The sequence below is a fragment of the Chaetomium tenue genome (genome assembly GCF_020726465.1).
Source record: "Chaetomium tenue strain MPI-SDFR-AT-0079 chromosome Unknown F5144scaffold_3, whole genome shotgun sequence".
NCBI classification, from domain to species: Eukaryota; Fungi; Ascomycota; class Sordariomycetes; order Sordariales; family Chaetomiaceae; genus Chaetomium; species Chaetomium tenue.
Window position 1 is genome coordinate 2,888,853 of NW_027117331.1, and position 11,337 is coordinate 2,900,189.

Consider the following 11,337-nt stretch of genomic DNA (forward strand, 5'->3'; position numbering starts at 1 on the left):
TCACTTGGCAGAGCGCGTGGGAGGGGTACCAGTAACCACTAGTGGTCTGGCCATGGTCTGCAACCTGGTGCTGCTCAGCGCGTGGTTCGGTTTCTCTCCCTCATCCAGGGGGGTAGATCAAAGTGATGGTCCCTTGGGCAGGTTTGCCTGGCCGCGTGGGCGGGAGCAAACCACAATGCAAGGACCGGTGGTGATCGCAAGGGGACCGGGCCCGGTCGCCCCGTTTCCAGCGAGTGCACCCGCCCAACCCGCCATCGAGGCCCTGACCCGCAGTCCGTGAGTCCCTGTGAGAGTGGGCCTCTACTTTATCCCTGACTTCTGGTTGGCCCTGGTTGGCCCTCCTCTCGAGCCCAGTGAGACTGGGCCAATGGGAAGAGAGGGTCCCCCCAACTCGCTCACACCCAGAAGACCATCCCCTTTTCATGCTCGGTAGTGGCAAGGACGGCAACTCGGATTTTGGTGACTGAGAACGCGCACCGGAGCGCACACGCCACGAATTGTCGGCGGATATCGAGAGGCAAGAGAGGAAAAGGGGGATTCGATGGCCGCCACAGTCCCATCAAGAAGCGCATCACGCGCGTGGGGACGGGCGTCTTCTTCACAGACTAAAATACCGCGCGGTTGGTGCTCTGCAAGTCAGCCGGGCCATCTCGGCGCCCATAGGCCAGGCCTCTCACATCGCGCAGGGTTCTTCGCATGAGAATCGTGGGTACCTGCATCAAGCAGAGTTGAAGAAGCAGGCATCAACGTGGTCGTTAATCGAGAGGGTCCACGTTAGTTAAACGGCAGCTCAGCAGTTCGGATGATTGCATGATAGCCATCGACCTGCTCATTTCATCGACGCAAAATATCGAAAAGGCAGCAGCAAAATGGGTTTCTTGGCTTTTGGATTTTTGGAAGAAACATCGCCGAGCGTTTCGCCGTCATCCACCCACCCATCTTGCCCAGTTGATCGGCCGCGGGCTCGGAGTGTGACCGGGGCGACGGCCACCCCTCTTCGTTGCAGACTTCTCCCCTGCCCGCTGAGGGCTTGGGATTGGGCTCTGTTTTTGCAGTTGAAACGGGGCTAAAGCGCGAGGAGGTGCTGATTGGCCGGGCGTTTACCCTGGTCATTGCTTCTCGAAGGGCAATTCCATCTGAAACGTCGAACAGCCATCAGGAGATCGGTGGCTTGTTTCTTCACCATGCGCGCGGCTGATCTTGCCCCTCCCTGCCCGGAGTGCGCAGTTCGTCCCAAGGGCAAAAGACGCGAGTGCCAGTGCGTCCCAGCGCCGGTGGTTCGGAATGAACTCCGACCCTAGCCGCCGCTAGTTCATCTTTCGGAGAAATGCGCCCGTGCTCCTCGCGGGGAAACCGCGCCGTCGGGCTCCACGTGGCGGAGGAACTCACTCCACCAGCAACACCAAAGTCGGATGGAGGCTCAGAGGCTCTGAATGACTTCTGGGAACGGTAAAACATTCTTCTTGCCAATATTTACATGTGCCGGGACGAGAGATAGTACTTATATATTGCCAAGGCCAAAAAGAACTCTACCGACTCGTCTTTCATCGTTGATCCCACAAAACTTCTAGAAAGGAAACCGTTACTTCGTTGACGTGGCAGTTTCCCAGATCATCACTGATCTTCGGATTCGCGATCGATCTCCACACTTGTCAATCACTCGATGCCGGGCCGCAAACACCGACTCGACTGACACATGACCGTGGCCAACGATCGTCAACCAATGCATATACTGGGACCCGCCGCTACTTTATGGACATAGTGTCTATCGGAGGCAGATGTCATGCAACCCCCCCACCTCTTTTTGGAACGGAATCAAGTGAAGCTTGCGCTGTTGATCAACAACTCTTCGATAAAACCTGCTTTAACAGACATAGTATAGCGTGAAACTTGGCAATAACCCAAGAATGGCGTCTGGAATGCTACCATCGAAGAGAACCAGATTAACCCCCAAAGCAACGGTCAAAAATCGGATATACATCTCGGCATATTGAAACATCGAGTCTAGACCAGACAGTCGATGATCCCAGTCCTCTCATCCACGCCTACACCCAGGAGAATGCGGCTTAGTCCTCATCCTCATCCATAGAATCCCCATCGTGACTCAGCGCAGCACCGTCCTCATCATCATCCTCGTCCTCATCCTCCTCCTCCTCACTGCTGCTGCTCTCATCATCCTCCACCCCCACGAGGCGATCCTCAACCTCGCCATCGGCATCCGCCTTGCTGGGGACCCTCTGCCCAAACGCCTTCCGCACACCCCCGTTCGTGCTAGTATCCCAGATGGACACGGTTCCTTTGCTGCCAGCCACCGCCAGCCTGAAGGCGACCTCCTTGTCGGGGCCAAAGTTCGTAGAAAACACCTTGCCGACGTCAAAATCGCGTGACACGACCAGCGACGGCCCCTCGGCGCTGATGTTCCACAGCTTGACCGTCCGGTCTGTAGACCCCGTAGCCATGAAGCCGGGGATCACGGGGTTGAGGTCGAACGACGAGATGGACTCGTCGTGGGCCTGCAGCTTCCAGACGGTCTTGCTGGCGGCGGGGTCCTTGGAGGCGTTGCGGGCGTCAAAGTAGTGGACGATGCCGCGCTCGGTGGAGACGTAGAAGAAGTTGGGGTCGTGCGGGTCCCAGCGGACGCCCTCGACGTCGCTCTCGACCCCGACCCGCGTGGGCGCCTCGCCGGGCGCGCGCATGTCGGCGATGGCCGCCGTCCGGTCGTAGCTGCCGCTCAGCAGCACCGTCGACTCGACCGTGTGCCACGCCAGCGCGCACACTTTGTCCGTGTGGTAGCTGTACGACTTGGCGCACTTGGCTGTGTGCAGGTCCCACAGCTTGACTGTCTTGTCGGCCGACGCCGACGCGAGCAGGTTGCGGTGTTTCCTGTTGGCTGCGAGCGCCAGCACCGCGTCGACGTGGTACTCGTCGTTGGCCTTCTTGGACTTCTTTTTCTTCTTCTTCTTTTTCTTGTCCTCCTCGGCGTTGCCCCCCTGCCCCAGGATTGCGTTGGGATACATGCAGTCGACTGTGTCCAGGTCCCAGATTTCAATGTCTGGGTCGAAGGTGCCGATGGCGACGAAATTCCCGGATGAGTCCTTGTCGACGCCCGGCTTGCTGACGGGGATGTCGAGCCACTCCACGCACAATGGTATCGCAGGGAGCATAATATCGTGGTGAACGTAGAGGTTGTCAGCCGCGTCCTCATACACGTAGACTTCGAGATGCGCAAGCTCATCCTCGACCTTCGCAGCTAGTAGAAGATTGTCGGTCGCAAGAATTTGCAAGTCCTCTCGATCCTCGTCCTCGTCTTCGGCGTCGTCTTTTAGAGTGATGTACGGGTCGTCCTTGTTCGAGTCGTAGTAGGCGAGCGACTTGACATTCCCAAACATGCCCATGGATTGGGCCTCCCCCTGGGGCTCCTCTTCGTCATCATAGTTCTCGAGGTTGTATTCCTTGAGGTCGTCGTCGATATCGATGCTATGGAACAGGGTTAGCGACGGTTCAGGGACTGTCGTGGACCATGAGTACGGACTCTGAAGCACCATCATCGTCTTCTGCTGACGGCTTCTCTTTGCTCTTCTTTTTTGGTGTCTTCTCTTTCTCCGGTTCCGCCTCTTTCTCCTGTGCCTCGGCCAGATCTTCCTTGGCGTCGTCGAGTTGAAGCTGCGCCAACTTCGCGATGCGCTCGAACTCTTCCTCGTCGAATGTGTACTTGGTCGGGAAAGGTGCCGCAAAACCACGCGGCACCCAGGCAGTACTTGTTATCATAGACGCCATTTTGGAGACAACAGGCTTTCGTGTGTGTCTTTAGAAGGGCTAAATGGGAAGTTCATAGTCTTTCGCGATTGAAGATTTCGTCCCTCAACTTTTCAGTGGGGCGGGCGGCGGGGCTTATCTTATCGTTAGGTCGTGCTTGGCCAAAGAGAGCTCCATGAGGAGTGCTGTTGCCGTTTGGGATGCCGTTTTTGGCTAGTGTGGACTCGTCATTTTCCCAAGCCTCGAGAACATTCCCTCCCTCTTCTTGCTCGGTTTCATTCGCTTCTTTCTCTGTTTCTGATATTTTATTACCCTTTCGAGTTCGGTTTTTTTTTTTTCGGCCAGAGGGTGGTAGGCTTAATAGGATTCGAGTAGCTAATCAGAGATCATCATTGATGACCCACATGGTCAGAAACGGCAGCTCCAGCAACGACAGAAATTCCACAACTTCTTGGAGGCGACAGGCTTGGGGTTGGGTCTTCTTGGCAAGTCAACAAGCAACCAGCCTTTCGAGCAACACCGAAGGTTTTTGGGGCCTAGCCCATCTACGAAGTCGGACAAAACCAGCTGTGCCCTAATCCTTCCGAACCTCGACATCATGGTCCGCGATTACGAAGACGACCGCTCTAACAAGCGGCGGAAGCTCGACTTTAATCCACTTCGTTCCGATGATCGATTCGGTGATTTGCCATCCCGCGTTCAAAATAGGAACAATGGCACTTTCAACTCGAGGAGTTCAACGCCGCGCGGCGGATCCCGTCTTGCGGGCGCTGCAACACCACGACAACGCGAGTTCGACGGCCCGGAAGCCGGGGTGAACGACCCAGACGCCGTCAACGCGCTGGACCGCGACTGGTACGGCGGCGACGATGACCTTGGAGGCCACACATTTGGCGATGACACGCACAACCCGTTCGGTGGTGATAACGGATGGGCGGCACAGGAGAGGGAGGCCGCAATGGTGGAGAAGAAGGTCGGGCAGTTCTCGCGGGGCATGAACGTGCGACAAGTACAGAAGCAGAAGGACGTCGACGCGTGGGAGACAAATAGGATGCTCACATCGGGGGTAGCGCAAAGGCGAGACATGGGCGCCGACTTCGAGGACGACCAAGAGGGCACGCGTGTCCATCTTTTGGTTCACGATCTGCGACCCCCTTTCTTGGATGGACGGACCGTCTTCACCAAACAGCTCGAGCCGGTCCCCGCCGTCCGGGACGCACAGAGCGACATGGCCGTGTTCAGTAGGAAAGGCAGCAAGGTGGTTAGGGACCGCCGGCAACAACGAGAACGCGCAAAGCAAGCGCAGGAGGCCACGAACGTAGCCGGGACGGCGCTGGGCAACTTGATGGGTGTCAAGGACGAGGATACCGACAGCGCGCTTCCGATCGCCGTCGAGGATGACTCCAAGGCACAAAACACCAACAAGTTCAGTGACCACTTGAAGAAATCTGAGGGCGCAAGCAGCTTCAGTCAAAGCAAAACCCTGAGGGAGCAGCGTGAATTCCTGCCAGCGTTCGCAGTGCGGGAGGAGCTGTTGCGTGTTATCCGGGATAACCAGGTGGTGATCGTAATCGGAGAGACAGGTTCCGGCAAGACGACGCAGCTCACCCAGTTCTTGTTCGAGGATGGCTACGGCAAAAGCGGCATGATTGGCTGTACGCAACCTCGCAGAGTGGCAGCTATGAGTGTCGCCAAGCGTGTTGCCGAAGAGATGGAGGTAAAGTTGGGCGGCACGGTTGGATATGCAATCCGGTTCGAGGACTGCACCAGCAAGGAGACGGTCATCAAATATATGACAGACGGCGTGCTACTCCGGGAGTCGCTCAACGAGTCGGACCTGGACAGGTACTCGTGCATCATCATGGACGAGGCGCACGAAAGAGCGCTGAATACGGATGTCTTGATGGGGCTTTTCAAGAAGATTCTACAGAGGCGGCGCGATCTGAAGCTGATCGTCACCTCAGCCACCATGAACTCGAAACGCTTCTCTGACTTCTACGGCGGCGCTCCCGAGTTCACCATTCCCGGCCGAACGTTCCCGGTAGATGTCATGTTCCACCGGTCACCGGTCGAGGACTACGTCGACCAAGCGGTGCAACAGGTCCTGGCTATCCACGTGGGAAAACCGGCCGGAGATATCCTTGTGTTCATGACAGGCCAGGAGGATATCGAGGTGACTTGCGAGTTGGTTCGCGAGCGGCTAGACGCGCTCAACGACCCCCCGAAGCTCAGCATCCTCCCGATCTATAGTCAGATGCCGGCGGATCTTCAGGCCAAGATCTTCGACCGGGCTCCTCCAGGCGTCCGAAAATGCATTGTGGCGACCAACATTGCCGAAACGAGTTTGACCGTCGACGGTATCATGTACGTGGTCGACGCAGGGTTTTCCAAGCTCAAAGTATACAATCCCCGGATGGGTATGGACACTCTTCAGATCACGCCGATTTCGCAAGCCAATGCGTCGCAGCGCTCCGGTCGTGCTGGTCGGACCGGCCCCGGGCAAGCGTATCGCCTTTTCACCGAGAAGGCATTCAGAGACGAGATGTATATTCAAACCATACCCGAAATCCAGCGGACGAACCTAAGCAACACAGTTTTGCTTCTGAAGTCGCTCGGGGTCAAGGACCTGCTTGACTTTGACTTTATGGATCCGCCACCTCAGGATACCATCACTACCTCGCTGTTCGACCTGTGGGCGCTGGGTGCGTTGGACAACCTCGGCGAACTGACTGACCTCGGGCGCAAGATGAACGCGTTCCCCATGGACCCGTCGCTCGCCAAACTGCTGATCATGTCGGAAATGTATGGCTGCAGCGAAGAGATGGTGACGATCGTCTCCATGCTTTCCGTACCCAACGTCTTTTACCGGCCCAAGGAGCGCCAGGAAGAGTCTGACGCCGCGCGCGAAAAGTTCTTCGTGCCCGAGTCGGACCATCTCACATACCTCCATGTGTACACGCAATGGAAGGCAAACGGGTACAACGATAGGTGGTGTATCCAGCACTTCCTACACTCCAAATCGCTGCGGCGAGCCAAGGAAGTCCGGGACCAGCTCTTGGACATCATCAAGATGCAGAACATGGAGATGGTCAGCTGCGGCACCGATTGGGATATCATTCGCAAGTGCATCTGCTCAGGCTACTACCACCAGGCGGCGAAGGTTAAGGGCATCGGGGAGTACATCAACCTACGCACCAGCGTGACGGTGCAGCTGCACCCGACCAGTGCACTCTACGGACTGGGGTTCCTGCCAGACTACGTCGTGTACCACGAGTTGATTTTGACGTCTAAGGAGTACATGTCAACAGTGACATCGGTGGACCCTCACTGGCTGGCTGATCTCGGAGGCGTCTTCTACTCGATCAAGGAAAAGGGGTACTCTGCACGGGAGAAACGAATTACAGAGACCGAGTTCAACAGGAAGATGGAGATCGAGGCGCAGATGGCGGCGGACAAGAAACGACAGGAGGACGAGCTACATGCGGAGGAGGAGCTGAAGCTGGTCAAGAAGACCGGGCCATCGAAGGACAGGAAGACGGTCACGTCGGGGGCGGTGGTGAAGCCGGTCCGGAAGCGAGCTGGTCGGGGGTTTTAGAGAGCGAGAGAAAGAGAAACTATTAACTAATGCGATCCGATATCAATTTCCACCATATGCTGCGCAAACCGAAACTCGATGAAGTGGGTAGTCGTATGTATCCCGATCCAACGAGCCGGACTTTCGGTGTCAGTTTGGGGCAGGTTCCATAATTGGTGGCCCACCTCTGCCAAGTCGGGGCCGATCCCGGGGATGCGCCTCGGCCAATGTCGGCTAACGACATGAAATCGGTGAAGTCACCGGCCGTTTCCGCTTTCGCCCTTTCTTATCGTCCCCTCTGTTTCCCGTCCGCCCTCTCCCCTAACCTTTTCTCTCGTCAACAACGCAATTGATTACTGCGACTTCCACAATGCAGAGCACAAGATCAATCGCTCTGGCGAGGACCCTCCGGGGTGCCTGCCGAGCCCCATCGCATACCGCGAGGCGATACATCACCACCCGCACCCTCACCTCAACAACCTCTCTCACGCAGCAAGGACAACCTCAAACCCAGCACAAACACCAAACCATCCGCCTCCCCCAAACCCAAACCCAAACCCGCCACTACGCCTCCCCCCCCACCACCAGCACCCCCCTCCAAAAAACCCCCCTCCACGCCCTGCACCTTGCCCACGGCGCCAAGCTCGTCCCCTTCGGCGGCTTCGAGATGCCCGTGCAATACAGCAACCTCAGCGTGAGCGAATCGCACCTCTTCACGCGCGCGCACGCCTCGCTCTTCGACGTGTCGCACATGGTCCAACGTGTCTTTTCCGGCCCCGGCGCCGCCGCCTTCCTGGAGCGCGTCACGCCCGCGGGCATTGCGGCGCTGGCCCCGGGGAGGAGTACGTTGGCGGTGTTGATGCGGGAGGATGGGTCGGGCGGGATTGTGGATGATTTGATGGTGACGAGGTTGGAGGGGGAGGGGAGGTTCTATGTGGTGACGAATGCGGCGTGTCGGGAGAAGGATGATGCGTATTTTGGGAGGGAGGTGGGGAAGTGGAATGGGGAGGTGGAAGGGGAGGGGTTGGGGGTGGTGGAGGAGCGGTGGAGTCGGGAGGGATTGGTTGCGTTGCAGGGGCCGGAGGCGGAGGGGATTTTGAAGGGGGTGTTGGCGGAGGGGGAGGAGTTGAATTTGCGGAGGCTGGGGTTTGGGCAGTCGGCGTGGGCGAAGCTTAAGATGAGCGGTGGTGGGACCAGCAGCGCCGTGCTGATCAGCCGGGGCGGGTATACCGGGGAGGATGGGTTTGAGATCTCGATCCTGGCGGAGGAGACGGTTGGCGTGACGGAGGCGTTGCTGGAGGCCGGCGGGCCGGAGAAGGTGCAGCTCGCGGGCCTGGGCGCGCGCGACAGTCTGCGGCTGGAGGCCGGTTTGTGCTTGTATGGCCACGACCTGAGCGAGACCACCACGCCCGTCGACGCCTCGCTCCGATGGGTTGTCTCCAAGAAGCGGCGCGGGCCTGACGCCGGCTACTACGGCGCCGAGGTGATTTCGCAGCAGTTCGAGGCCAAGAGCCAGGGCCAACCAGGAGTGGATCGTCGCCGGGTTGGGCTGATTGTCGAGGGCGCGCCGGCGAGAGAGGGCGCCAAGATCGTCACCCGCGCCGAAGACGGACAGGAGCCGGTCGAGGTCGGTGTCATCACTAGCGGGTGCCCCAGCCCTACCCTGGGCAAGAACATCGCCATGGGCTATGTCGACACCGGCTTTCACAAGGTCGGGAGAGAGGTTGACGTGCTGGTCCGTGGCCGGCCAAGGAAGGCCGTGGTAGCTAAGATGCCGTTCGTCGCGACCAAGTACTTCAAAGGGGAAAAAGAAAAGGAGTCTGATGTCTGGTCTCAGTAGTGGGTGAAAGGGGATTTATTGTTCAACACCGCATTTGCGCAACGGCGCAGGGTTTTCAAGTCATGATTCGATTCGATGGGATACTTCAACGTTGTGCATGGGTAGCGGTTATACAAGGGAACGAACGGGTAGCCTCTGGGATGGAGCATATATTTATATCCAGCACGGTAGTCACTTCAACAGGCCATGGTTCGGGTTCATCTCAGCTTAACCCAACGAGATGTTGAAAAGTAATTGTATTTGTTTTCCCCCCATTATTCCGCTTGCGCGCCCCTATACCTCCAATGCTTGGTTCGCGCTCGTAACGACACAACCGCAACACAGCCCAGATATCTATAGCCGCTATAGAAGGCGTATCCGAGCCCATGTTGAATGTCGCCCTTTTTTTTTACCTATGCTCCGTGTAACCTGAATGACAACGCTAAACCAGACGCGCCCAATGCCACGCTTCGCAGAAGGCGCCATGGGTGCTATTAGTCTCATCCCGAAAGATGGTTTCTCAAAGAGGCTCTTCCCTGCTCTATTTCTCTTGTGCCCATCTCCGTTCCCGTAACGGCATCTCCTGCCCGGACTTTTCCCGCGCCCCGGTCACCTCAGCCCGCCAGGCATAGTACTCTCCGAGTCTTGTCTCGGCGTACCGGGCATAGTCAAAGTCGATCTCGGAGATGGTCGCCTGAATCAAGGCCCAGATTCCCCAGTAGAAGCCGGGAAGGCCGCGGTAGTGATCCACCTCTTGGTGGAGCTGCTCGATTTCGGCGGCTTTATCAACAGTAGCAGCTTTACCCGGCCTCTTCTTTTCGAAGTATGAGGCTATGTATTCAGAAATGAACTCGCGCCGTTGTGCGCGTGTCGGCAGGACGTTGTAGTCGCAGTCGAAGCCACCCCACTCGGCGAAGTGGTTCGCGAGGTCGAACGCAGCCGGCGAAGGTGTCGCGTATTCGTAGTCGATGAAGGTGACGGTGGGCTCAGAGGATTTGTCGCCGTTGGCAAGTTGGGACTTGGGTAGCACAATGACGTTTCCGCTCAGGAGATCGCAGTGCGCAAAAACAAGCTGGGGCGAACAAGTTAGCAAAATGATGGCACCTCGGAGGGTTGTGTTGACTCACCCCATTCGCACCCAAGCCCGGCCGATGGCTCAGCTCGGAGACGAGCCTCCTGAACTCTTGTTGTAGCTCAGCTTGCCGGGCTATCTCGGCCTCTGTCTCGGTTGGTAGAGCAAAGATCCACTTCTGCATAACAGTCCAGATGTTCGGCGGCGGCTTTCCCGGGGCGACGCCGTCAAGAGCTAGCTGGAACTCGTCGTCGCCGAGGTTGCTATCCAGGGCAACACCCACAGCCCCGTCCACCCTGGAGTTCTTACGGCTGTGGCCAGTGCGGGCTGATATGCAGGGCACGACGGCGTGCCATTCGGCCAGACGGCGTGCGACGGCCTTGTAAATTTCGGGCTTGCGCAGATCCTCGGGTTGGGTGACAGCGCCCGGGACAAAGCGGTACAGCATGCCGTTCCCGAAGCGCAAAAGCAGTTGGGGGGCCAGGCCGTGCCTCATGAGCAACTCATGGTTCTGGGCCTCGCGGTGGCGGTCGATGATCAGATCGGTACCTTGGCCGTAGGCCCGTAGGAGGATGGCCTCCTTATCGATATCGTTCTTGGATAGCCCGGGGCGCTTGTTGACTATCTTGAAGAGGGTGTTTGTGATACCTTCGGTGAAACGAACGAGCTCGATGTTCGAGTCGGGCGACCCCCAGTCAGGGCGAATGACCTGCACGAGGAGACGGGCGGATTTCTCTGGCTCGGCGCTCTCGTACGTCAAGGCGATGCTAGGAACTGGACGCTGGTCCCCGTTCCCTTCGCCGCCCTTGGTGTGTCCATTTTCGCGGCCGACGGCCATGATAGGTAGGTGGGGTTGTGGAACAGTCGAAATGGCGGGGAGACAGTGGACGCGTATGCTCGAGTCGAACGGGTTTCGAGAGCTTGGTTTCGCTAATAAATCGATGGCTAAAAAAGAGCGTAGTGCGTGGAGCTGTGAGCAAGAAGGTTAAGTTTTCGACCATAAATTCTTGCCGAAGGACTTGCAAGAGTTGAAAAACGGAAGTTGGGGTGGCTCAAAGCAAGTGCTTGGGGAGAAGGTACCACCTATGTAGGTACACAGAAAAGGGAGCGGTGGAG

The 11,337-nt window shown here is 57.6% G+C and overlaps 4 protein-coding genes across 4 annotated transcripts; 2 read left to right on the forward strand and 2 right to left on the reverse strand.

Moving 5' to 3' along the window:
- Positions 1-1,827: 1,827 nt before the first annotated feature.
- On the reverse strand, positions 1,828-3,938 carry F5144DRAFT_530457 (WD40-repeat-containing domain protein). Its single transcript, XM_066786921.1, has 2 exons — positions 3,533-3,938; positions 1,828-3,477 (listed from the first exon to the last, which is right to left on the reverse strand). Exons 1-2 carry the CDS (start codon positions 3,775-3,777, stop codon positions 2,067-2,069), a joined length of 1,656 nt encoding a protein of 551 aa, XP_066644985.1. The 5' UTR covers positions 3,778-3,938; the 3' UTR covers positions 1,828-2,066.
- Positions 3,939-5,575: 1,637 nt separating this feature from the next.
- F5144DRAFT_568374 (P-loop containing nucleoside triphosphate hydrolase protein) lies at positions 5,576-7,480 on the forward strand. The gene has a single exon (XM_066788646.1). It carries the CDS (start codon positions 5,618-5,620, stop codon positions 7,349-7,351), a length of 1,734 nt encoding a protein of 577 aa, XP_066644986.1. The 5' UTR covers positions 5,576-5,617; the 3' UTR covers positions 7,352-7,480.
- A 141-nt stretch (positions 7,481-7,621) lies between these two features.
- Positions 7,622-9,391, forward strand: F5144DRAFT_568376 (uncharacterized protein). Its single transcript, XM_066788647.1, has one exon. It carries the CDS (start codon positions 7,701-7,703, stop codon positions 9,168-9,170), a length of 1,470 nt encoding a protein of 489 aa, XP_066644987.1. The 5' UTR covers positions 7,622-7,700; the 3' UTR covers positions 9,171-9,391.
- A 299-nt stretch (positions 9,392-9,690) lies between these two features.
- On the reverse strand, positions 9,691-11,059 carry F5144DRAFT_601420 (kinase-like domain-containing protein; the record flags this gene model as incomplete). The annotated part of the gene is made up of 2 exons (XM_066791146.1): positions 9,691-10,221; positions 10,277-11,059. The coding sequence occupies 2 exons, from the start codon at positions 11,057-11,059 to the stop codon at positions 9,691-9,693; spliced, it is 1,314 nt and encodes a 437-aa protein (XP_066644988.1).
- Between the last annotated feature and the right edge of the window lie 278 nt (positions 11,060-11,337).